Source organism: Hemiscyllium ocellatum, chromosome 21 (genome assembly GCF_020745735.1).
Source record: "Hemiscyllium ocellatum isolate sHemOce1 chromosome 21, sHemOce1.pat.X.cur, whole genome shotgun sequence".
Lineage (NCBI taxonomy): Eukaryota > Metazoa > Chordata > Chondrichthyes > Orectolobiformes > Hemiscylliidae > Hemiscyllium > Hemiscyllium ocellatum.
The window spans coordinates 48,735,443-48,762,356 of NC_083421.1; the positions used below are offsets into that span (position 1 = coordinate 48,735,443).

At 42.4% G+C, this 26,914-nt stretch overlaps 2 protein-coding genes across 7 annotated transcripts in view; one reads left to right on the forward strand and one right to left on the reverse strand.

Moving 5' to 3' along the window:
• LOC132825862 (ras-specific guanine nucleotide-releasing factor RalGPS1-like) overlaps window positions 1-26,914 on the forward strand; it is a 781,992-nt gene that overhangs the window by 300,168 nt on the left and 454,910 nt on the right. The window lies entirely within an intron of this gene.
• Window positions 11,059-26,914, reverse strand: part of angptl2b (angiopoietin-like 2b) — a 123,800-nt gene continuing 107,944 nt past the window's right edge. For both annotated transcript variants that reach the window (XM_060841436.1, XM_060841435.1), the window contains 3 exons: window positions 16,813-17,006; window positions 13,858-14,128; window positions 11,059-12,997 (listed from right to left, as the gene is read on the reverse strand). In XM_060841436.1, coding sequence (XP_060697419.1) covers window positions 12,798-12,997; window positions 13,858-14,128; window positions 16,813-17,006 — 665 coding nt within the window. In that variant the 3' untranslated portion in view covers window positions 11,059-12,797. The remainder of the gene's footprint in view (window positions 12,998-13,857; window positions 14,129-16,812; window positions 17,007-26,914) is intronic.

The following is a 26,914-nucleotide window of genomic DNA, read 5'->3' on the forward strand; positions in this document are numbered from 1 at the left end:
TATTCACACTCTCCGCCAATTGCCAGGATTACTTGCTTTGATTTTAATTTATTTTTGGCTCGATTTTGTTTAGTCAGCCTGAACATGTGTGGCAAAATGACTTTCTCAGAAAGCAGTAAAATGGAAAACTCCTAAGCGATCAAAGAGGAACTTGGCATTAACATTCTTTTAACTAGAGCAAAATGGCCACCCACTCATCTTTTTAGTACAGTGTTTAAAACCAGACCTTGTTGAAATACTTTTACAATTGATGAAATTAGACATGTTCAATGGACAACAGGAATGTCCATGTGTGTTTACATTGATGTTGGATATCTCCAAGCCAGAGATACCAACAATCAACTGCTGGGTCCATGTAAAATGCAGGTGGATGAAGTTTTCCTGTAGATAAACCCATTGGAGAGGACCATCAACATAAAATCGGCATTTGCTTCAGATGGTGTTTTTTTTAATCCAAGGGATGTGATCCAACATTTATTGCCTATCCTTAATTGCCTTAGAGTGAACAAATGAACCATAGCAGTCTTAAGGGTGAAAGGATTGCCATAGTGCTGAGTGGAAGGGAGTTCCAGAGCGTTAGCCTGCCAGCAGTGATAGCATTCAAGGAGGTATTTGACTGGGAAGGGAACTGGCAATTGGTAGTCAGCCCATACATCTGTTACCTTGTCTTCCTGGGTGTGAAGAATAGTTGAAGTTTGAAAAAATTCAGTTGGTAATCGTTTCAAGCAGACATTGGCAACCAAAACTGACAGGCAGCTGAGTTATAATGACCAAAACCTGACCGCGATCTAGTCAGATCACAAGATCACAAGATCACAATCATGTTGTGCTCTAGTCACTGATATCGAGGCAATGGATGCTCAATGAGATGGGTAAGCACCGGGAAAATGGGCAGATACATGGAGGATGAGGTGCAGTGTGAGAAATGCAGCCTCTACATTTTGGAAGGAAGGATGAAAAGAGGCAACAAAAACAAAATAAAGATGTAGAACAAAGACCTTGGAGATATATGTAGACCCTGAAGATTGCAGAACCAGTTGAAATACCTGTTTAGTTTTTTTTTAAAATGAGATGCTTATTATGCAGTCATAGAGTATGGAAGGAAAGAAGTCACACTATGTCTTTACAAAGTTGTAGTTAGGCATCAACTGGAATTGTGTTCAGTTTCGGGCACCACATTTAAGGAATGATGTCAAGGCATTAGAGAAGTCGTGGGAGAGTTTTATGGCCTTGATGCCACCATTCCCAGAGAAATTGTTGCCTCCAATCCTAAGCATTGCTCCTGGTGGCTCTCCCTAATTAACTCTCTCAAATCCACGCACTGCTGTTACTTTGACATTTTACTTGAGACCAGTGCTTTCGGCCTTGCTGTCCTCTCAAATTAGTCAACTGTACCTGGATCAGATTTGAGGGCAAAGAATATCTTGACTCCTTTTTCTCCTCCTCCAACATTCACGCTGTGCCTCTTCTACTCTCTCACCTCCAAGAGCAAGTGGGAAGATCTTATGAGATAACTTGTCAACCAAGGTTGAGATCAGTTTTTCAGCTGAAAGTCCATCATCCCTTACCACCTTCTTTAGCAAAACAAAGCTTCTCTTCCATTGTCTTCTGCCTCCTCCTGGCCTGAATTCCCATCTTCCTTTTTGTTTTTAATCACCACCCCTATGGTTTGACCAATGTCTTCATCCATGACACCCACTGCCTGTCCCTTTTTCACTCAACATCCTCTAAAATAGCTGACCAAATAAATTCCTGTTTGGGACACTATTTGAATAAAAGATGTTTTTGATGGGGAATGTACAGTGAGTGATATAGATCAACTTCAAGTCATTTTCCTAGGTAAAAGCTTGGACTGTATTTTGCCTTTGGGATAAGGTTTTGGTGGATTTGTGAGGTGTCATGGACCCAGTGTTCCTCAAGGGGAGGGCACTTGCTGTGTATAACATTAGCATTTCCCAAGGTGTAGGTTTGACCTTTCAGTTTTCCTTTTTCTCATGCTATCTGAGTGTTGTATCCAATTGTTTTGTTGACCGGTGGAGGGTTCCAAACAAGGCTTTGCACTTTAGTATGATTTCAGTTGGATACCCCTACAGTTGATATGTTAGAGGTTCATTAACACAATGTTGATAACTTGAGAATATTAGGCAACCTATCCACAGACTTTCAAAAGAGGAATCATTTAGGTTAAGAAGGAGCTTTATTTCTGACAGTAATGCTGACCTACAGGGACAAAACCAGCATAAGGCAGCACTCAGGGGATGTTACTTTGTGCAACAGATTTGGGGAAAAAAAATGAGCTGACCTGGTCCATGTAAAGGATTTTATGGAAAAGTTTTATCTGCTTTTGTACCATATTGACTTTTGTATGCACTTAACTGAGGGTAATGTTATCCATTTCACTGCTTGATTGTGGTATCAAATATTTGGGGTGGCACGGTGGTTTAGTGGTTCGTACTGCTGCCTCACAGTGCCAGGCATCTGGGTTTGATTTTCTCCTTGGGCAACTGTGTAGAATTTGCAACATTAGGTATGATTCTGCAAGCATGCGAAGTATTGTACTGACAATTCGTTTGGGATTTAGTGAGACACATTTGTGGGCGGCACGGTGGCACAGTGGTTAGCACTGTTGCCTCACAGTGCCTGAGACCTGGGTTCAATTCCTGACTCAGGCGACTGACTGTGTGAAGTTTGCACGTTCTCCCCGTGTCTGCGTGGGTTTCCTCCGGGTGCTCCGGTTTCCTCCCACAGTCCAAAGATGTGCGGGTACAGGTGAATTGGCCATGCTAAATTGCCCGTAGTGTTAGGTAAGGGTATGGGTGGGTTGCGCTTCGGCGGGTCGGTGTGGACTTGTTGGGCCAAAGGGCCTGTTTCCACACTGTAAGTAATCTAATGCTTGTGCATACTGGAAGCTGCATATTAATACAGTGCCCTGCTCTTTACAGAGAGATTTTTTTAAAAATAGTGCTCGCACTGTACCTAGTTCAACTCCACAAAATAGATGACAGCCATTCCTTGGTTCATTTTTCTGAGTTGAACTGTCAGGTTTAAAATTTAAAGCTTGGCAGTTAACTGTCAGTTATCATTAATTGGTGCGCATCACTTACCAATCGAGTTAAGTTGCGAGGTACAATCCCTGAGCTTCTCCGGTTGCCGCACGAACTTCAAAGATACAGGGGCAGTAGGGGCCAGAGAAACCAGAAGGGGATGCGTCGGTGCAGCATCAACACAGCAATGTGCAGGTGCCCTCTGAGCAGCTGTGCAGCTTCAAAGCAGTGTTACTGGTCTTGATGTGGGGAAGACCAGCTTAAAAATAAGGCTTGCTTTTTCAGCGATACTTCTGCACTACCAAAGGAATAAAATTTCCTCTCTGCCTTGTCTTTTTTTTTAAAAAAAGAATTATTCCCTGAGCCTATCCAACCTTTCCTAATTGCTGGAATTCTTTTTATTCTTGGCAATGTCTCATGAATCTCTCCCGCATCCGATCTATTGTGATCACTCCCTTCATGCAGCACGGTGGAAGGAATTAATGCTTTAACTGTGGTCAAATGGCCTCATGAAGCACAATTTTGAATGTTTATTGGCTCGCTGGTATGCTTGAGTTATTTGTAAAGAACACGTCATTCCTTTGCATGTTTGATTCTGCTGGGTGCTTTTGGTGGCCCTCAGGGTGGGATCCTATTCGGTGGGTCAGTGTGGATTCAATGAGCCAAATGGCCTCCTTCCATACTGTAAGGATTCTCTATATTGTAGATGGCAGTGTAATATAGTAATTCAACTATAACTACTAATACCTTGGATAAACTTGACTCGGTAAGGCATGCCGAAAGCACTTTGCAGATTTCTCGTGAACTGGTGCACTCTATCTAATGACCCATCTTAAATGCGTTGGCAAGCTGCTTTGTTTTATTTTTGTACCTGATTTGGGTGAGGGATGGTGTTTTGTGTCTAGCTTTTCTGTGTGGTTTGGGCTGCGATCAGTCTTTCTTGCCTGCCCTCCCCTCCCACCGCTTTATAAAATTGGCAGTTCTGCCCACATGTGGTTCTTATTGTTGAAGAAATGTTGTTTCTGTGACGGTGAATTGTTTCAGCTATTCCAGAATACAACTATTTCTGTTTGAGATTCCCGTCTAGACAGCCTCAAAACAACGAAGGTGCATTAATTTCTCATCACCACTTGCTGTTGTGTTAGCTCTGTCAGCTTTTCCTGTTTGTTACTGCTGGGCAAGTCTCTGCTGCTGTTTCTTTGGTGCATCATGATCCTCCTCCTGTTCTTGCAAATTATTTAGGAGTCTGGTTATTAATGTATCAGGTGGTTGATGACTATTTCTATGTTGGGGTTAGGATCACTTGCAATGTATTGATTTTGCCTACTTTGGACTGTATTTATCCATCTCCTAAAACGGTCAACTTGTGTTCTTCCCCCTTTTTTTGGAGTCATCCTGTCCTGAATCTTTCACTCTGTGACAGAATCCCTTTCCTTGACCTTCGATCACAAAAAAAAACTGCTGCCTGTTTGCTTACTCAAATAGCCATCCAAACATACACACAGTCCAGAAAATCGCACAGCATCACAGGAATCCATACCCTCTCTTATTTCTACATCAGTGGCTGTTTGGTTGGTATGTATATTGGTATCCCAGTGTGAAGGACCCAATGGCTCTTTGCCGACTGCTGTGACAGAGGAGGGGGTGGTGTTTGAGGTAGGTTGGAAGCGGTTAGGGTGGTAGCTGAAGAAAGTGGCTGGATAAGGGGTAGAGTGCCAGTGGCAGGGAATAAAGGGTGTGTGTGTGTGTGTATATATACATGTGTACGTACGATGGTACGTGGGTGATGAATAGGATAATGTAGAGGGAGGGTGTGAAGTTGCAAGAGGGGAAGGCTGGCAGGTGAGGCAGCAGTTGATTAGTGGATAAAATGATTAGGAGTGGGGTGGGGGTGGGGGGTGGGTGGGTGGGTGCGGTGGTGTGGCAGGTAAATGCACGTGTGATGGAAGGGTACAGGGTGTCCGAGGATGGCTGAGGTGAGGTGCTAGTGGCATGGGGGCAGATGGAGAGGAGTGGCAAATGAGTATAGTGGCAGATATCGGCAAGCAATGGGTAGCAGGTGGGTAAGGGGTACAGGTAGCTGATAACACACTGAGGGAATAAACTGAGTCAGGGGTTGTGAGGAAGGCATTTTCATGTCTTATGGGAGGAGAGGGGAAGAGTGTGGGTTTTGAATGTCAGGGACAGCAGTCTTGTGGTTAGTCATGGCTACAGTAGGCTTTTCTTCCTCTAGCTTGGGCAACTATTGAGGTAAGTAGTGGCACAGTAGCTCAGTGGTTAGCACAGCACCAGGGACCCGGATTCAATTCTCGCCTCGGGCAACTGTCTGTGTGGAGTTTGCACGTTCTCTGCGTGTCTTCATGGGTTTCCACCGGGTGCTCCAGTTTCCTCCCACAATCCAAAGATGTGCAGGTTAGGTGAATTGGCCAGATAAATTGCCCATAGCTTTCAGGGCTGTGTAGATTAGGTGCATTAGTCAGGCGTAAATGTAGAGTAATAGGGTAATGGGTCTGGATGGGCTACTTGCCAGAGGGTTGCTGCGTACTCAGTGCACCAGGGTTTCCCAGGAGTCCAGATTCATCTTTTTTTTTTGCTACACTCAGTCTTCAACTTCTGGAGGTTGGCAAAGGTGGGTCCAATGTGATTTTTTTGATAATCTGGCTCAAGACGCATGTTAATTGTCATTCATGTCAGAGTTTCCCATCCTTCAACATGAAGCATTCAGAGTGAAGAATGCAACTATCACTTGATTTAATATTACTTAAGTTTCAAGCTACAACTCTGAAGCTGTTCTTTAGAATTTGAGGAAGGACTAGTTCTTATAGTCGCTCTGTTTATCTGGTGAATCCAATTGAGTTTTTGGTCAATGATACTAACAAGGTGGTTTATAGTGGGGGATTCTGTGATGGCACCACCATTTGAATGTCAAACGTACTATCTGATCAGGGCCATATTGATGCTTGTAGGAGCTTGTCTGTGTATAATTTGACTGTTGCATTCCTTATGTTACCATGAGTATATTTCAAAAGTACTTTATTGGCTGAAGAGTCCTTTGCAATGTTTGGTGGTCATGCAAAGTGCCACAGAAATTTCTCTTGCACATGGACTCTGCACAGCACAAAATATGTGAAGCAACACATGTTCTCAAATTTCATAATCCATTTTAACTTGCAAACTTAGAAACAGAGAAGCTTAGGGGCAGGAGGCCGTTTCAGCTGGCTCTGTTATTCAATAAGATCATGCCTGACCTGACAATGGCCTTAACTCCAATTTCCTGCTCACCCCTGATAGCTTTTGACTTCTTTATTTCCAAGAATCTATCTCTCTCTGTCTCCAAGGTATGAAATAGTTTGAATCTGTTATTATTTTTGGGCTGAGTGTCAGTTTCATTGAGTCTCATGGAGGGTTTCTCTCTGAGGCCAAGTGAATTTTCTCACCTCAGCAAGGGGAGGTGATGGCCTAGTAGTATTATTATATTCGGGATACCTGGTTCGATTCCCATCATAGCAGATGGTGGAATTTGAATTCAATTCTGAAAAAAAATGTTGATTTTGTTGATTGTCAGGAAAAATCCATCTGGTTCACTGATGCCATTTAGGTAAGGATGCCACTGATCCTTACCTGATCTGGGCCTATATATGACTCCAGACCCACAACAATATGGTTGACTCTTAACTACCCTCTGGGCAATTGGGAAGGGCAATAGCTGGCCTAACCAGTGGTGCTCTCATCCCATGAATGAAATAGAAAAAACTACTTACCCTGCCTTTGGGGTGCCCCCTTTATCCAGTTCTAGTACCATCTGCCACTCACCATATCCAGAACAACTCACTGCTGCTGAGAGACAGCTTCCAAGAGGATGGGCACCATCTTTAAAAACCCACTGTGTACACATACACACACACACACACACACACACACACACACACACACACACACACACACACACACACTGTCTGTCTGGAGCTGCCCTACATTGTTCCTGACATTCTGTCGCTAATGTGGCAGAAAATAGCACCTGCCTCTGTGGGATGGGATCTGGCAGTCCTGGCAGAGGTGATGGTGCAGGGTTTCTCCAGGATGCCAGCCCATGCCAACCTGCTGAGAGGTTGCTACCTGGATCAGCGCACACTCCGTTATCCAGAAGACTGCTTAGCAGTGTAGGCTAAAGATGCACTCTACCAGCATCATTAAATTCTCTCCATCTCCATGACTGTACCCACCATCCACCAAGGCTCATGCTTTACCATTCTCACTATCGCCTGAAAAAAATCTTCCCTCCCTCGCGGTCACATGTCCTGACCCCTGACCTCACTAACCCTGTGTGCCCTCTATGCTGTTTAGTCACTTCCAGCTCTCCCCTCCAACTGCATCAAAAGCCACAGCTGTGTGCCCCACTCTCACCTTGTATGAGTCATGCCTCTGTCTTATTCCAGGAGGCAAACAGCCCACAGTAGGGCAAAAAGAGTCAAGATGAGCTGTGGGTTACACAAGATTTGATCCTTCATTCAGTAGAAGGAGAAGATTATGGCTCTGACTGCCCTGGTGGCTGACTGACCCATATCCAAGCCCTTGACTGGGGTATCAGAGGCTGCCCCTGACTGTGCTCTGAAAGCCATCTCCCTTGACCTGACTGAGGACTTCTGCCAACAATGACAAACAAACCTCCCGGCTTTGTGTCTGTGTTAAATGGAAAGGCAGGAGAAAGTGAGGATTGCAGATGCTGGAGATCATTTCACATCCCTGATGAACGGCTTATGCTTGAAATGTCGACTCTCCTGCTCCTCGGATACTGTCTGACTGGCAGTGCTTTTCCAACGCTGCACTTTTTGCCTGTAAATAGAAAGGCAATCTAGCAGCACAGTGAGCCTGATCTATCTGGCTGAGGGGCAAAGCACAACAAGGCATGGCAAGGCAGGGATGCCCAGAGTCTCCATAAGACATAGGAGTAGAAGTAGGCCATTCAGCCCCGCTGTGTCTGCTTCACCATTCAATGAAATGGTAGCTGATCTGATAATCCTCAACTCCACTTTTTCTGCCTTTATACCCAGAACTTTTGATGCCCTTACTGATCAAACATTCTGCCTATCTCAGCGTTGAGTTTACATGACAACCTGATCTTCTCAGCCATTTAAGGTTAAGAATTCTGCAGATTCACTGTCCTCTTGAGTGGAAATTCTCCACTTCCAGATAGATTCTGAGTGAGTGAGTGAGTGCTATGAGAGAGAGTGATGAGCCTGGAGGTCCACTCCCTGAGCTGGGTGTGTGTGTCCCTGAACAGTGTCTTGGCAGCAGCATTACACAGAGCCTCCCGGTTTTTAGTATTGAAGTTCAAGTGTCCTGTATGTGGATTGGAGCTGTGACATGAGGGTTCTTCAAGGCTGGCACACATCAGATGTCAATGTGTGTGGCTGGTGCTCATGGAGTATGCCCTGAGATGCTAGTGCCCGGTGTCCAATTTGAAGTTTATTGGAATGAGGTATGAACTAGTGTCTCCAGATACCCACTCTAACTTCCATGTCAAGAATTCCATAGAATAGAATCCCTACAATATGGAAACAGGCCATTTGGCCTAATGGGTCCATGCTGAACAGCATCCCACCACAACCCTGCAGTGCTCATTGCTCACATGCCTAGCCTACATGTCCCTGACCTCTATGGACAATTTAGCATGGCCAATCCACCTATCTTGCACATTCTTGGCAGATGGGATGATAATCCATATTAATAATGTGAGGTCAGCAATTAATGAGGTTGGTAACAAGCAATAATCCCCTGCATAGCACAAATCTTGCCTTGAGGTCCAGCATATAATTTTCTAGATTGGGTTGAGATATCTGGTCGGCATGGACAGGTTGGACCGAAAGGTCTGTTTCCATGCCGTACATGTCTATGACTCTAAAAGATGCAACAACTTATTCCTGATGTCAAAAAAGGTCTCACTGGATTTCTCGCGAGATTCTACCTCAGCTCTCACAGTATCCCATCCCGTTCAGGCCCCTGTACCACTCTACTCGACGACTCTGCCTCTCCCGTTGTCTGGTGAAGTAGGTTCCAAGATTTATTCCTCAGGGGAAAAAAAGGTTTCCGCTCATCTCCATTTTAAAAGGAAGACCTCCTGCTTTTTAGACTCTGTCTCTTCATTCTAGTCTCTACCAGAAGGTGGAAACTTCTTTCAGTTTCCATATTGTCATGTCACCTCAGGATCTTGAATGTTTCAATATAATCACCTCTCCAATGGATTTGGGGCAAACCAATCCAAACTTTCCTTGGTTGATGGCACCCCCTGAACCCAGCAATTAGTTCACTTGACTTTTCTGCACTGCTTCAATTGTGATTTTATGTGGTTTCTTACAGAAACTAAAACTCTGCACCGTGCTCTAGATGTTGGCTCTGGGAGTGACACTCTTCAGAGGGTCGCTGCAGACTTGATGGGCTGAATAGCCTCTTCCTGCACAATCGGGATTTGATGATGCTATGTGGTCTCATCAATCCTTTATATTACTGTCGTTTTTAAAAAACCCTACTTTTATATTCCATTCTCCTTTTGTAATAAACAATACCATTTTGTTTGGCTATAACTGTGCACTAGCTTTTTGTGATTCTAATACCAGCATATCCAGATCCCCTAAACCTGTTTTGTGATCTCTTTCAGTTGAAATAATATTCTGCTTTTTGATTCTTCCCACCAAAGTGAATAAGCACCCAAACTGTACTTTATCCTGCTAGGAGAAAGTGAGGACTGCAGATGCTGAAGATCAGAGCTGAAAAATGTGTTGCTGGAAAAGCGCAGCAGGCCAGGCAGCATCCAAGGAGCAGGAGAATCGACGTTTCGGGCATGAGTCCTTCTTCAGGATGCTGCCTGACCTGCTGCACTTTTCCAGCAACACATTTTTCAGCTCTGTACTTTACCCTGCCAAATGCTTACCCATTTGATTAAGATGTCTTCAATGGGACATCCTCTTCATAACTTCCATTCTATCTTTGTACCATCAGCAAAATTAGCAACAATATATTTAGTGTTCAGGGGAGATGGTGGTTTGGTGGTATTGTAACTGGACTAGAAATTTAGAATCGCAAACTAATATTCTGTTAAGTGTTAAATGTTGTACTAAGTGAAATGGTATGTTTATTTTGAGGAATGTTTGAACTGGAAGTTGACTTTGCTTTGTTACTTTAACTTTTTGAGATCTTCTTTGTTCAAAAATCATCGTGAAGCATTGTGGAATGTTTTTCCATGTTAAAGTCGCAATGTAACTGCAAGTTATTGTTGGGGCCAGGTCTTTGCTTGGTACTGGTATAATGGTCAATATTATTCTATATTTTATTTGGTGACTAAAACAAATACAAAGATTGATGGCAGATTGGCTGACAAATAAATATGGACAACATTCCTGCATTTCATGGGATTTCTTGGGCAATGTTGATGCTACAATCTTATCATTGCTGTCCACTTTTAATCTGCAGTGCAGTTCTACTCGAAGTCTCGTCCCATTCTGCAAATGCAATATGAAACTGCTTTGTGGTCCAACACCCAGTGAGATGTAAATCCCATTTTTACTGCTGTGCCTGGTTTAAATATAAGTAGCCACATGTTCCTTTTTTTTTTAAAAAAAATCTGATCTGAGACTAAACAAAATGTTTAACCAGTATAGCTGTCTCAGCATTTACAATGTATCTGCTGGGAGATTAAACTGATACTGGCCAGTGCAGTGTAAATGCAGCATTGCTAACCTGTATGCATCAATTCATTCTTTCTCTGCTTTTTTCCCCCTCTGCTACACCTTTATGCTCCTTCCCAGTCCTTTGCCAACAGCTGTTAAGCATTCAAGTCAGGTGCTGCTTTGCTAAGGGACCAACTGCTTCAGAAATGGTGTAGAAGGAGTGACCTTGTTTGGACCCTGATCAACACTGGAGTAATGAAACCAGATGAACTGTACACTGGAGCACTACATATTGGCTTTCTGCAGCTTACTTGGTCCTCAGTGTTCAGTGTAAATAATACTAGCAAATGTTATTTTAAGTACATTTATTGCAGCAGTTAAAGATTATATTGAAACTGTCAAGACAATGTTGTAAAAGACAAAACTCTTTTTCTGCCAATAGCAATATGTTTTTTTTGTTGACTCTACAATGAAGCCTCAAAGTTTGAGTCACAAAGTGTATTTTACAGGCTGTTAACAGCTAGTAAGACATAGGGAAGGTGTACACAAGAATGCAGTCAAACTACTATAATAAAGTACTATGAGTAATTGCATAAATAAAAAAGGGTGTGCAGCCCATTCTCCACCCACCCCCATCCCACACCCCAAATATTTATGGCTATATTCATTTACCTGTAGAAGATTCTTAAATCAATGGACAAAAGATAGAAAATTGAGAATTAAAACATATACGTACACAAACACGCACACAATCATTCCCATTGTCTTAAGTTTTCAAGCTGCAATCCCAAAATAATAATTCAATTGCCTCCATCCATCCCTAACCCCTCCCCCACTCCCACCCCCCCAAGAAAAGTAAGGATGGGAGATTGTGATGGAACATCCCATTGTGAATGCTTAATGTGTTGTGAAATGCCTTGTATTACTTTCACTGGAAAAATGACCCCCTTCTTAAAATGGCTTAATTTCACTGGGTTTACAAGAATGTGCTAATGCCTCCACTTAAATAAGGGAAGGAGAAATTTCACGTCAATGTGCTGGCTATTACACTGGTGACCACATTGTGAATTTTAGGGCCAATGTTCTTTCCTTATCACACGAGATCATTCTCTTTTTATTCCCCCTCAAATGCTGTGTCATGCTGGTGTCTCGTCATGCAAATTGGGCAATGGTTTGACCTCCGAAAGCTGCAAAGTTGCTCCTTGACAGTGGAATAAATTGTGCCCTTCATTGGTCTGAGCAGACATGAAGGTTGTAAACCAGGATTATTACATCTTGGGGACAGTGGAACACATTCCTAATGCTACCAGCTAGAAGATGGCACACATTTGAATTCCCACATGTTTCTGAGATGCAAAGCTATCTAAAGTTGCACATTTACCTCATAGTTCACTTATTTTTTTTGCCCCTCTGTTTTTTTTTTGAAAATTTTGACTCCATGCTTGGGAGTGGTCAGTAGGCGAAGTGACCAGCAGAATTTGAGAAGAGATCGTTTTGGGTGCGCATGACCATTTTGCTTTTTTCAACATCTATCCATGTTTAAAAATTGAAAACATTTTAGCATGCACTCTTAATTTGACAATTTTTAAAGAAATATTCATCTGTGGAAATTCTCGGAGCCGAGTTTCTAGAGTACAACACATACCCATAGATTCATCAGAACTCCTTTCCTGCGTCAGAATACTGGAACAAATGAAATCCTGCTGTGAGACACAAATATTGCATAGGCCTGCAGTTTGCTGTATCCGAGGAATTTACCAGATTGCTCTTTCAATGCACGTTTTTGATTGAATACATCCTCCCAAACACACTGGCATTTTATTACAATACTATATTTTAAGACTGCAAGTACAAATACTGTGAACTCGGCACTTTCACGAGAAAATTGATGTTACGTGAGAAAAATGTTTGTATACATGACATTACAAATTTGTACTTTTTGAATGAAATAAATACATAGAAGTATTTTTCTTTCCATCTCGAAGAATAAGCACAGCTTGGTACATATGTTGATTTTAAGGCGGATTTCATATACAGAGTGCTATTGTTCATTCCTACTTCTGAGTGTTCCAAGACACCTAGTTCTTTTTCAATGGAAAGTGTTAGGATTGGGTCTAATCATCATAGTAACAGACTTCAGAGAGTAAGCACCTCCTCTGAACTCCGCCCAGTACACTCCATCCTGGTACTTGCTACGATAATGTCCACCACGGTACCATACACCATTGAGGTTTGAATGTGCACAGGCATTGTACCACCAGCCACCTTTCTGATAGTGCGCGCAGTTACCTACAAAAAGAAAAATCAATGTGACAGGACATTTGTGAAGGAATCATTCAAATGTGGCATAACTTGATTTCTCTGTAAGGAGACTGTCAGAGGTCACATGACAAGTACTGACTTCACCTGACAAAGGAGCAGTGATCCGAAAGCTTGTGATTTTAAATAACTATTACCAGGTGCCATATGACTTCTGACTTTGTCCACCTCAGTCTAACAATGGCCTCTCCACCGTCGTTCCTCTTTATGAAAAGTTTTTAACGTAAATAGAACATAAGGCTTCCTTTACCATGCTCAAGCCTGGCCATGCTTGTTCTAGTTTATGACCAATGTCTGTGTGCCAACATCTCTCATTGACCATGGTTTGCCATTAGTTTTATGATGCCAATGGTCATACTGCACTTGAAACTTCTGCCAATTTTTTGGCACTGTGCAGAGTTTCTGTGAACTCTATTGGTCCTTTTTTCTGTTTTTTTTTAAGAATTAATCAATTGATCCGGGGACATTACTACAAGCAATCTGACAACACTATCTCCTGTGTTAGGATTAGGCTTGTGTACAATGAATCCTCTTCCTTTCAGAGTGGTGAGATACAGGGAAGATGATGAACAACCTTAGATTTTCATTATATAGATTTGTTTGTTCTTACAAAGCCTGAGGAAGGTACGTTTTCTGGCCTTGGAAAAGATTGACTAAAAAATAGGAATAGGTCCTAATTCTGACAGTCCAGATGTAAAACAGAGGAGGGGAATAAAACTACTTGAGATGCCAGGGTAAATAAATAGAAGCATTCTGGCAGTGTTTTAAATGCAATTTGAGAAGTGTCACAGTTAATTTTTGACTCTGGCTTTGTATAAGGTTGTTATTACCTGTGTATGCATCACGATCTCTGTCCAGTGTAGTAAACTGTTTTCCATTGTGCCAAGTAAAGGAATCACCAGCGTTTCCATGGTAACGTCCCAACCGAAGCTTGTAATTGTCAGCCTCGGACTCCAGTCTGAAGCTGGCATATTCAGCAAATACCTTCCGTCCCTGCCAGTCCTCCATGGTGATTGATAGCTTGTAATTCCCTTGGTTTGTCAACCAGTAAATGTTTTCCAGACCAAGCCAGTACTCCCCATCGATGTTTCCGAACCCTTGCTGTGGTAAAATATCAAGAAAAAAAACATTAAATTTAACTTGCTTGAGTTCAGAATACTGAACGATTTTGCTTTAGCTATAACTTGGTTTTTACCTCCCCTGATAATCAAAACCCCCAAAAGAATGTTGGGTGATAAAGCTTATTAATCCTACCACAAGCATCAGCGCAATAGCCAGTTATCAGTCTACAACTGCCCAAAGGCGTTGCAATTATGCTTTCTCTTGGGCGTCTTGAGTTATTCTAGCATTTATCAATATGTTTTATACCTCTGTGCAGTCTGTGAAATTCTGACTGACATATAATTTTGTCATACTGAATTGTTTATTCTTTGTTCTTTGCACTAAGTAAAGATTATACATTAACCTTTCTTCGCTGTAATAATTCACTAAGGAGTTGCCTGCTACTTCAAAAAGCCTGGAACGGATAAAATTAAGTGTCTTTTCTAAACCTCCTTTATGATCTATAAATTGGGTTTAACAGGAATAATTTGTGTTTCTGCTGTTTCTCACTCGGCAGCACTTTCTTGTCTGAATCCCAAGGTTCCTGTTCAAGTCCCACTTCGAGCTCATGCACAGGAATTGAGGCTGGCTCTCCAGTGCAGCACTGAGGATGCACAGTACTCTTGGATGTGCGATTTATTTGATGAGACATTAAACTATGGTCCCATCTGCCTCCTGTGCTGGATCTAAAGGCTGTCTGTGGCATTATATTGAAGACGAATGCAGGAGTTATCCCCGGTGTCCTAGCCAATACTTCAGTCCCACATTACAGAAATAGATTATCTGGTCATTGCCACATTGTTGTTTATGGAAGCTTGTGTTGCCAACAAAGTTGACTGCAATGCACCTTGCATTACAACAAAAAGTTCCAAAGTACTTTACTGGTTATAAACTTACTTTCATTGGCCGGAAAGCGTTAAATAAGTTTATTTTCTCTGATATTTCATAAGGAATGCTGGATTTATTAAATCTGTTTGGCTTGTGGGTGAGAGGGAATTGTGGAGAAATGTTTCAGGTCAGGCACAGAAACAGTAAGAATCTAGATTAGAGAGGTGCTGGGAAAGCACAGCAGGTCAAGCAGCATCCGAGGAGCAGGAAAAGTCCTTCATCAGGAATGATTCCTGATGAAAGGCTTTGGCTCAAAACGTCGATTTTCCTGCTCTTCAGGTGTTGCTTAACCTGATGCGCTTTTCCAGCACCGCTCTAATCTAGACTCTGATTTCCAGCATCTGCAGTCCTCACTTTTGCCACAGAGACAGTAAGGCCCACTTAATGTTGCTTTATTGAATGATGTTTCACTCTAACATTGTTAACAATGTATTGTTAGCATAACCATTTAATGTTTGCCAGATTAGAAGTTAGTTTACTTAAAGTAGTAACTTCTGGAGTGCATCCACAACTTTAAGTGAAGGTTTAATGCGAGGTCGATCCATGGTATTACTAACAATAGGAGGATAGTAGAACAAGAGGGGCAAGAATGTTTAGAAAAAATATGACCAAAAGCTTTTTTTCATAGGAATTATTAACTTATGACTTTTGATTAGAGGTGCAGGGAGAAGATCAATGAGTTATTTGTTTGTACAGTTATTTCTGGTAATGTTTGTTCTGCTAATACTGTACAGAGGCGAATGTATAGCAGTAAAAGGCTTATTTGTGCAGCTGTAAACCAGCTGCAGCAAAATGTGACCCATTAATTCAGGGGCTGGCTAATTTGAATTGTGCTGTTGACTTCAAAAACCGCAATCAGAAATCAAAGTTTCAGTTTGCTTTCTGAATTCCACAAACTCCAGTTTCCATTTCTACATTAAATGTGATACAAAGGTACATATAAAAGCAACATGGATAAACTACAAAAATAAACTACAGGAGTAATTCAGCAACTGATGAAGAAGAGTAGTCATTTCGGATTTAACTGGACTGGGTTAAGTTTTTAACCCTGTCCTGTCACCTGTGAGTGTCTCCTGCACTAGTTTTTTTCCATAATAATAAAAACAACTTGAATTTTCAAAAAGGAGATGGGGGTCAAAGTGCACAGGAGGCCATTCAGTCCATCATTGCTCGGAAGAGTTGTCCAGTTAGACCCCACTTGCACTCTCCCTTTAGTCCTGAATGTATTTCCTTCTGTCATACAAGTATCCAACTCCTTTTTTTTTAAATGTTCTCTTGAGTCTTGTTGCAGTTTGGACTGTAAAAACTCTTTCAGTAAATAGCTTAACCTTTCCATTGGCTGTGTGTTACTCGTGGCATTCTAGAATCTCTCCAATACTTTTCCTTTTTTGATGTTTTGAATGGGGAAGTATGGAAAATAGTTCACTGATCGTAGAAGGCCCAGGTATTCAATGCATTTACCTCCGAACCTGCATTTTAGGAGAAACCTTTCCTTCCTATTTAGAAAAGAATAAATCTTTGCAACAGATAATTTGATGTCAAATGCAACAAATAAACCAGCATTTTTTTTAAGGAAGCTTCAGTGATCTTTACTAACTACAAAACATGAACCGGTCATTCCGCCCCCAAACGTGGGGGCTCTGCCTACGTTGCCTCCCTCCAAACTTCAGCTCACCCGGGCAGCGTGCCCCTCAACGCCTTCTCTCCCTCGCCAACTGTTGCAGCCTCCTTTTGAAATGCCCAAGACCACCTTTTGATCTGAAACAAACTTAACTGTGATGAAAAGCTTTGCTCACCTTGTAAACCTCCCAATTACGGAAGAAATTCACCGATCCGTCTTGTCGTCTCTGGATGACTGTCCAACCACCGGGATCATGCGTTTGGTCACACCAGACCTGCATAAGACGGTTTGTGTTCTCCGGTTTCAGCAGGTAGATACCAGTGGCTTCGTTGCCAGCCTCGGAGGCTTCTAAACAGTCTTTCCATGGCCCTGCAGAACATCAAGTGAAGAAATGCAAAGCATATTAAACCTTTTTGGGAGACAGGGACACTTAATTAGGGATAGATAGGATCAAATGGACTAGCCATGATCATGTTGAATGTCAGGGCAAGCTTGAAGAGTCAAATGATCTCTTTCTGCTCCTCATTTTGTCTGTAGACTGATGTAGCATTCCTTGAGCAGGTTAAGCACATTTACAGCTGTTCAGGAACAAGAAGTTTGAAACCTGTTCTTGATGCAGTCGACTGCTTGACCTGTTAACATTAGGGAGTATCACTTCACTCAGTGAACCAGGCTGTCAGCTAATGACGATAGGTTTGAGAAATACAACTGACAGGCTCCGTTTTCCTTTGGGAAACTTTGAACAGTGCGAGTAATGTGTGTTTTGGCTATTCACCACAAGTTGCATGGTATTCAAATTCCGCCGAGTTAGAGAATGTGATATGTAATGTAACATTCTGCCACTGAGTCCATTTAATGTCCCAAAGTCTCAATGTTGTCAAGAGAACCTGCAGTTATCAATGAGAAAGTGAAACTAAATTAAAATGGATGTTTTTAGTTGGACTGGCCACGATGTCGAGGGATGTACAGGCCAGGTGGGTTAGCCATGGGAAATGCAGAGTTACGGAAGTGGGGTGGGTCTGAGTAGTTTGCTCTTTACAGGGTCGGTGTGGACTCGATGGGCTAAATGGCCTGCTTCCACATTAAGGATTCTATGATTCTATCAGTTTCACTCAGGCTCTGAAACCTGCAGTTTCTGTTTAAAGGTTGGGTGGGAGGCTGTTCCTATCTTCCAATTACACACAGCCACTCTCAGTGATACTATTGGGCACCTGCTTTTCACATTGTAGGAACCATGCTTGCCTCCAGGAAGATATCAGAAATCCAGTCAACCATCTTTCTTCTCTCGTCATTTCAGCCACCTTCCACAGCACTAATGTATTAGTTGAAGCCAAGAGAAGAAATGCAACCTCCTCTTTGCGCATGGGGTAAATAAGCCTCGTAATCACCTGAGCTCCCAGTGTAGATGGCTGATCTACCAATACAACCAGCTAATCAGCAGGCCAGTACAATTGCAACAGTGCCCCTATGAATGCCATGGCCAGCTATACCTCACTCACTTCACAACTTTTGGGTATATGCCCGCAATTGTGGAGCCCCTATTCCTATTATGCCATAATATAAAATTGGAAGTCAGCTGAGCTCTGGTCAAGTGATTTGGAACCTGGGCCAGAAAGCACAGTATTATGTAACGACGCTAGAATTTCAAGGTGCAGAGGGATCTGGGTGGTCAAGGGCTTGAGTCACAAGCTTAGTACACAGGTACAGCATATAATCAAAAAGGCTAGGGGGATGGTGGCATTTATTATGCTGGGAATTGAACAAAGAGGTGACAGTGTTGTGCTTCAATTATGCAGGATATTGATGGGATCACCCCTCAAATACTGGGCACGATTTTGCTCTCCTTTATTGTAGGAAGGATGCGGATGCGGATGCTTTGCAGACAGTGCTCACAGATGGTTTCCGAGTTAGCCGCCTGGAGTAAGTGGAGAAAGTCTGGACAGGTTGGGCTTGTTTAGGCTGGAGCTCAGAAGAGTGTGGGGTGATTTGACTGAAGTGTATAAAGTCCTGAATGATGTTGACAAGATGGATATGCAAGGGACAACAAACCCAGCAATACAGGACACTGTTTCAAAATTAGGGGTCAACCTTTCAGGGAAGATGAGAATTTTTTTTCTGAGGCTGTGGGACTTTGGAACTCTCTGCTTCAGAAGGCATTGAAGGCTGTAGGGTGGAGAACTTCACTGAGTATTTTTAAGACCAAGGTGAATTGTTGTCAGGGGAATGACTGGTTATCAGGATAGATAGGAATTTGGAATTCAAAACAAACTAATTAGCCATGATCTTGTTGAAAGGCAGGGCAGGCTTAAAGAATCAAGTGGTCTCTTTCTGCTCCACATTTTGAATGAATGTTTGTAGACTGATGTAGCATTCCTTGAGCAGGTTAAGCACATTTACAGCTGTTCAGGAACAAGACGTTTTCGACACCTGTTCTTATTGCAGTCGACTGCTTGGTCTGTTAACATTAGGGGAGTATCAGTTCACTCAGTGAACCAGGCTGTCAGCTAATGATGATATGTTTGAGAAATACAACCGACAGGCTCCGTTTTCCTTTGGGGAACTTTGAACAGTGTGAGTGAAGTGTGTTTTGGCTCCTGTCTTGGATAGCAGCAAGCTCAGCTGAACAAAACATCCAAGAACAGCTCTGGCACATAGTCCAAATCCAAGCCAGGATTTGGCTCTTTCAGGTATTCTGGCTATTGAGGGAGTGCAGCATAGGTTCACGAGGTCAATTCCTGGAATGGCGGGACTATCTTATGTTGAAAGGTTGGAGCGACTGGGCTTGTATACCCTTGAGTTTAGAAGACTGAGAGGGGATCTGATTGAGACATATAAGATTATTAAGGGATTGGACACTCTGGCAGCAGGAAACATGCTTCCACTGATGGGTGAGTGCCGAACCAGAGGACACAGCTTAAAAATAAGGGGTAGACCATTTTGGACAGAGATGAGGAGAAACTTCTTCACCCAGAGAGTGGTGGGTGTGTGGAATGCTCTGCCCCAGAAGGCAGTGGATGCCCAGTTTTTGGATTCATTTAAGAGAGAGTTGGATAAAGTTCTCAAGGATAGTGGAATCAAAGGTTATGGAGATAAGGCAGGAACAGGATACTGATTAAGAATGATCAGCCGTGATCATAATGAATGGTGGTGCAGGCTTGAAGGGCAGAATGGCCTGCTCCTGCACCTATTGGCTATTGCATGATTGTGGGGTCAAAGACCGAATAGTTCGGCAGATTGTTTGCATTGTAAGTAAACATGTTAATTTATATGTTGTAAACATCGGTATATGTGTATCTATATACAGTATACATGCATCTTATTGGGAATGTGAGATTGTGTGTGTCTGTGTTCCAGTTATCAGCACCATGTTACTGAAAACATTTAGATATTGAATATCTGTATTGGCATAAGCAAGGGACATCTTAATGTTTGAACAACAGTATGATAGAGCCCAATAAGGTTACAATATACCTATAGCATATTAGTGATGTCATATAATTTTATAATATCCCCCTTTTGATCCTGATCTCCTGGTGACAGTTCTGCTACCATGTGAGATTGTGCCAAATTGCTGCATTTCCAATATGTGGCCAAACAGTACTTTGTTTTGCACTAAGTGTTACAGCCAAATGCACGATGAACCCCTCTATGCTGTACAGTACGGCATGGAAGAATGGCAAAGACTGTCCCAAAGTACAACAGCATCGTTTTCAACAATTCCACCAAAAAAAATCCTTTTGTAGATTGAATTCAGTGATCCCAGTGAAGACCTCAGCTAAAAATGAGCCTGAGTCACAGAATCAGCACCATAGTCCTGTGGCCTTATCTCCAACCCTTTCATCCTTTTCAAATGGAAATTTTTTCTTCAGCTTTTGAAACATTTGGCCATTCAGCCCGTCAAGCCTGCCTCACCATTCACTATGATCGTAGCTGATCATAGCACTCTTGTCCCGCTTTCTCCCTGTATTCTTTGACCCCTTTATCTCCAAGAACTATTTCTAACTCCTTGCAGACATTAAAATGTTTTGGCCTCAAATGGTTTCTGTGTGGCAGAGAATTCCACAGGCTACTCTCTCTCTGGCTGAAGACATTTCTTCTCATCTCTGTCCTATATGGCCAACCCTGTGTACTTAACCTATGACCCCTGACTTCCTGGTCATTAGCAACATCCTTCCTGCACTTATCCTGTCTAGTCCTGTTAGAATTTTATTCCTCAGAACTCCGATTGTATATAATCCAAATCGATTCAGTTTCTCTCATTCATCAGTTGTAAAATGCCAGAAATCGATCTTTATTTTTATTCATTCGTGGGATGAGGGCATCTCCCAGGTGGAAGTTATGAGCCAACCACATTGCTGTAGGTCTGGGGTCGCATGTAGGCCAGACCAGGTAAAGATAGCACATTAGCGAACCAGATAACGGGTGTTTCCTGACAATCGACAATGATCATCAGAATTAAATTAAATTCTGTTGAGTTTAAATTCCACCATCTTCCAGGATTCGAAGATGGGTCCCCAGAGTATTACCTGAATCTCTGGATGAACAGTCCAGGGGTAGTCATCTCCCCAGCACTCCCTCTGTAGCCAGAGCATCCTTCCTCTGATCAGGAGACCGAAACCGCACACGATACTCCAAGGCCCTGTACAATTACAGCAAGACATCCCTGCTCCTGTACTCAAATTCTTTTGCTATCTATGGTTTCTCTGTACATGTCAGTACACCATACAGCACACAGGATTGAGGTGGTGGAGAATATGGTTACAACATAACAACAGCCTCCCTCACAGCCTGCTGAACTTGGATGTTTACTCTCAGTGGTGTATAAGGGCATCCAGGTCTTGCTGCACCTCCCACTTTCCCAGTCTGTCCTGATTCAAGTAAGAATACTCCTTCCTGTTTTGCTGCCAGAGAGGATAACCTCTCATTTATCTATATTATATTTCAGCTGTTATGCATTTACCCACTCACTCAACTTGTTCAAATCACACCAAAGTATTCCTGCATCAACCTCACAGCTCATCCTTTCTCAGCCTTGTATTGTCTACAAACTTGGAGATATTGCACTTAAGTTCTCACTAATTCATTAATTTACATTGTAAATAGTTGGGGTCCATCACTGATCCCTGCGGTACCCCGCTAGTCACTGGCCGCCATTCGGAAAATACTCCACTTAGCCCTAATCTTTGTTTCCAGTCTGCCAACCAGTTCCAGATGGTTTATTAGAATGCTGCCAGGGCTGGAGAATTATAGCTACATGAAGAGATTGGAGAGGGTCATAGAGTCCTTGGAACAGAAGAGGCTGAGGAGTGACATGAGTGAGGGATTCAAAATTGCAAGGCGTAGAGATAAAGTGAGTGGGGGGAAGCTGTTTCCCTTGGCAGAGTTGAAAATAGTCTATGGTTTATAGACTGAAATTAAGTGTCAGAAGGATTAGAATGGCTGTGAGGAAAATGTTTTTTATGCTTAGGGTAGTGGGTGTCTGAAATTTGGTGGGGGAGGCAGAGACCCGAAACACACTCAGAGTCCCTGGATATGCACTTAAGCCCTGCAGCTTACAGCGCTTATGGGCCGTGTACAGAAAGATGGGATTAGAAAGTGCATCAAACATGGACAAGATGGACAAAATGCCCTCCCCCTTCTGTGCGTATTATTTCCACGGTTTCTCTGTACATCAGTACACCACCCCTCCCCCACCCCAATCCTATGTGCTTTACTTTTACAAGCTAATCGCTTGCCCAGATTATCAAACCCTTAGATATTTCATGGTTCTCAATGGTTATGTAGTTGCAAACATGGTTGAACTTCTGTTGAACATTTGCGAGTGGTGTAACTGAAGGATTAAATTATCAGAAAGATTTGGTCTTTACATAATGATGATTTGTCTGTGTGAGTGTTAAATGTGATCTTTTTTTTTGCAATTGATTCCTTGGATGTGGACATTGTTGGCTGGGCTAGCATTTACAGCCTGTCTTTGGTTGCTGTTGTGGTGTTGTCATGTATTGAGAGTGTGGTGCTGGAAAAGCACAGCAGGTCAGGCAACATCCCACATGTACCCATGCCAAGCAAATATTACACTCCGTATGGGGACAATGAAGTACCTTTGGCTACTGCAGCTTAAATGGGGGTTGACCACTAACTGAGTAACATTACAAAGGTCAACAGGGTACAAGCGAGGATCTCCTCGCAACCACAGCCAAATAATCTAGTCCTCCTGATATTAGATCTCAATTTACAGGAATGTTGTAGTTTGTGGATTTTCATGTGTGTTGATGCCATATTTAGCAGAAATCAAAACTTTGACCTTAAAACAAGATCTACAACATTTAAGTTCTAGATTGAAATATTATCACCTTGGCGATGACACCATGTTTGTTAATTATTGCTGGAAAAAAACAAACCTTCAAGATTTGGTTCACAAACTCACCTCAAAATAATTCCATTTGACTGAAATTATGAGCCACATTAGCTGCTCCCTGTTGTACCACAAGTAACATCGATACGTTTGTAAGCTAAACCCTACTGTTACGTCTATTGTATTAAAGAAAACTAATTTATTCCAGAAAGTGTTGAATATTAGTCCTGCACTCGTGCTCATAGCTCTCATTTCAGTTCATCATCTTCTCAAGTATGACAGCAGTGTCACAGCTCTGAACAGGTCCATCAGAAAATATCTATCCTGATTGCATCCCACCAAAAGGCCACCTTGTGCTTGATGGTCACTATTACCTTATATATTGAGTCTGTTACAGCAACGGTATGTCAATGAGTTGAAATTAAGCTTCTCCCTGAAAATTGGTAAAACTACTTAATTTTCTAAAATGTACAACTCGCAGATGACAATCTTGCATGGAGATTGGTCTTTGGTAGTCAATCCCTACAAGTAGTTTTGTTTCTGGGTTTCTACATATTGTATTTAGTTAGTGATGTCCCACACCACTGAATCTACAGGGATAAATATGTGTGACTTTTGGTCAAGTCTAAAATGAGCTGTGTTGTTCCTTTTGAAAATCCAATTTACCTCAGTTGAAGAATATGGATATTTCAGCCAGCTAGCAACAGACTTTTTAAAATGTTTTTGTCTTACAAATATCTTAACCCTGAGAGAGTGACAGTGTAATTAGGAATCCCTGACACCATTGTTATTTAATCAGACTGACAATTTGTTATTGTGTATGATTAGTCTCTGAAAGGATTTCTATTTCAGACATTTGCGGATTTAGATCTTTGAATGGTTGTCTGTTTACTTGTGAGCTATTTGCGATCTGGTGCTATCAGGACAGTTCCAACAATGTATCATACGAGGTTACATGCAGCACACGTGGTTTAATGCACAGAATTTTAGCCCTTGCTGTGATGGCATTCTAGATACTCAGAGTCATGGGTTCAAATCCTGTTCCAGAGACCTATCACATCTGCACTGCACTGTCATTGTAGAAGTTGAGAATAATGTCTTAGCAGAAAAGTTACATCTTTGAAAGTTTATTAGATCAATGTTCCTTCTGTCTTCCAAGATGAATGTTAAAGACACAGTGGGGTTTTTTTTTAAGGCTAATTAGGGCTGTCCTGGCCAACAGTTTTCCCTCAACAGCACCAATAAAATCTTCAACTGGTACTTTATCTTATTGCTGTGATGTGGAGGTGCTGGTGTTGGACTGGGGTGGACAAAGTTAAAAATGACACAACACCAGATTATAGTCCAACAGGTTTATTTGGAAGTAGTAGCTTTCGGAGCTACCTGATGAAGGAGCAACGCTCCGAAAGCTAGTGCTTCCAAATCAACCTGTGGGACTGTAACCTGGTGTTGTGTGATTTTTAACTTTACCTTATTGCTGTTTGTGGGATTTCACATTCAAAATAGAAATCCTTTTTAAAATGTTAAAATTCCACTTCTTGGACAAACACTATTTGTCTCTTTCATTGTCTGAACATTGGACAGACCACTTGATAAGGGAAATGTACATCTTATTCACCAGATAAAACCTTTCCATTATTAAGACATCAGCACCAGTTTCTCTTAGTCACTATATAAGTCCTGAAAATGTGTTGCTGGAAAAGCGCAGCAGGTCAGGCAGCATCCAAGGAGCAGGAGAATCGACGTTTTGGGCATGAGCCCTTCTTCAGGAAGGCCTATATAAGTTGGACTATATAAGGACTGTATAAGTCCAACTGGTATGGAATTCCTGAAGTGTGGTGAGTCTGACCTACAGCTGAGAAAACAATAATTCCCTACCCACATCTCTCCCAGCTCCAACTGCAGGGAACCACACACGCTGGGACTCACCATCAGCAACTTCCCACTGAGCACCTGCAAGATCAAACTTGCTGCTTTTTCCATATAATTGAAGGGCTGGCTGGTCAATAATACACCAGCTGTCTCACATGTTATTAGGTTATTTTTGATATAATTAAACTTGTGATACAATTGAATGTTTTCAAACACGAGATATTCTGGCAGAAATGGCTCACTCATGTGGATCATGTTATCCTGAGTTTGGTGGGCACAGGAAGAATGCAGTGTGCTCAAAAATCTGTTGCTTTCTTTGGAAATTAGTGGAAATTATTCATTGAGAAAGTTAGAGAATTTCTCTGCAATATTTCATGCTAGAGATTTTGCGTTTTGGCAGTCTCGTGTTCACAACCAAATGATAATATTCAAATTATGATAGTACCTATCAGCTTAGAATTCTGGTGTTAATCATTGTTGAATGTGTCAAATTGCTGTACTTTACTATGAATAAATGGTGTCACTGGCTTGCCTGTGGCCTATACTGGTTAAAGGCTTAAAACAAAGGAACCAAATTCAGGCACCACTGCATTTGTTGTGAAGTCTGTGATTCAGGTTGGAATGAGAGATGCTCATCTACCCTGGATGAATGTCACTTTATTTTCTTTAAATAGATTTGCAACATTTGTCATTTTTCCTGCGTATTTGTACAAACAAATCGGTGTTTGTTCAGTGTATGAATTCTTCTGAGGATGAAGAACAGCAGAGGTCCTTTGCAGGTCTGTGGGAGTGTTGTCCTGAGCTGGGGTAGGGCTGACTGCAGAGAGTGTAGGTGGCGGCGCATGGCTGCAAGCGTGGAATGGAGGATGCAGAGGGAGGTCTGTTGCTGGAGGCTTCGGATTTGTTGCAAGTACTGGTTGTCCTGGTTGGGTCCAAATTGTGTTGGTCTGAATGTAGTCCGGAGTCCATGCGGGGTCAGTCGGTTTCGTAGGCACGTGCTGAGGAAAGAGATGTGGCTGTAGTAGCAAGTTTGTTTCAGGATGTGGCTGAAGAGCTTCAGGGCAGAGGAGATGACCTGGGGGGGTGCAGTCCTCACTGAGATCCTTGTAGAGGGAGGAGGAGAGCTTCTTCAAGGTAGGCATCCTTGCAAGAGGATTCGCAGTAGGTTAAGATCAACTAGGAGAAAATGAGGACTGCAGATGTCGGAGTACCAGAGTTGAAAAATGTTGTGCTGGAAAAACACAGCAGGCCTGGCAGCATCTGAGGAGCAGGAGAATCGACATTTCGGGCATAAGCCCTTTTTCAGGAAGGGCTTATGCCCAAAATGTCGATTCTCCTACTCCTTGGATGCTGCCTGGCCTGCTGTGTTTTTCCAGCGCGACATTTTTCAACTCTGGTACTCCGACATCTGCAGTCCTCACTGTCTCCCAAACAAATCGGTGGACAGGAAATGATCCATTCAGCCTGCCCCACTGAAATAGACCACCTCGTGGACCACAGTCAATTGCCATCCAACTAGGATCACAACGAACAAATCTTAGTACACCAGGGGGCAACTGGTCAATCTGCAAATGACACAGTAGGAAGCAGCAAGAATGGCCGTGGCATATATGTCTTTTAAACCTCAGACTGCAACACTGGAAGATTTCCAAGCCTTTACCACTTTCAAACACACCAGAAAACTGATACCCTGATAAAAAGATTGTAAACAAGTTGTCTTGTGACCTACTGAATGTCCACCTCTTTGGAATCCTGCAATTATTCTACCTATTGACCCTACCTAGACTAGCTCTCAGGAGTGAAAATGCCTTCTTCACTGGGACTGTAATACCACCACCTTCCCCAAGATACGTCAAATCAATTAAGTCAAAACCATCCCTAGAAAATGGGCAGTATCTTTGTTAATTGTATTTTTCCACAGCTTTGTGTATAGTGAGTGAGTGGGTGGCATTGTGTCGGATTTTCAATGAGAGTGTGAATAAATAACCTTTTGTTTAAACCCACAAATAGCTTGCTATTCTCCGAACTGACCTCACACGAAAAGGATTAAGAA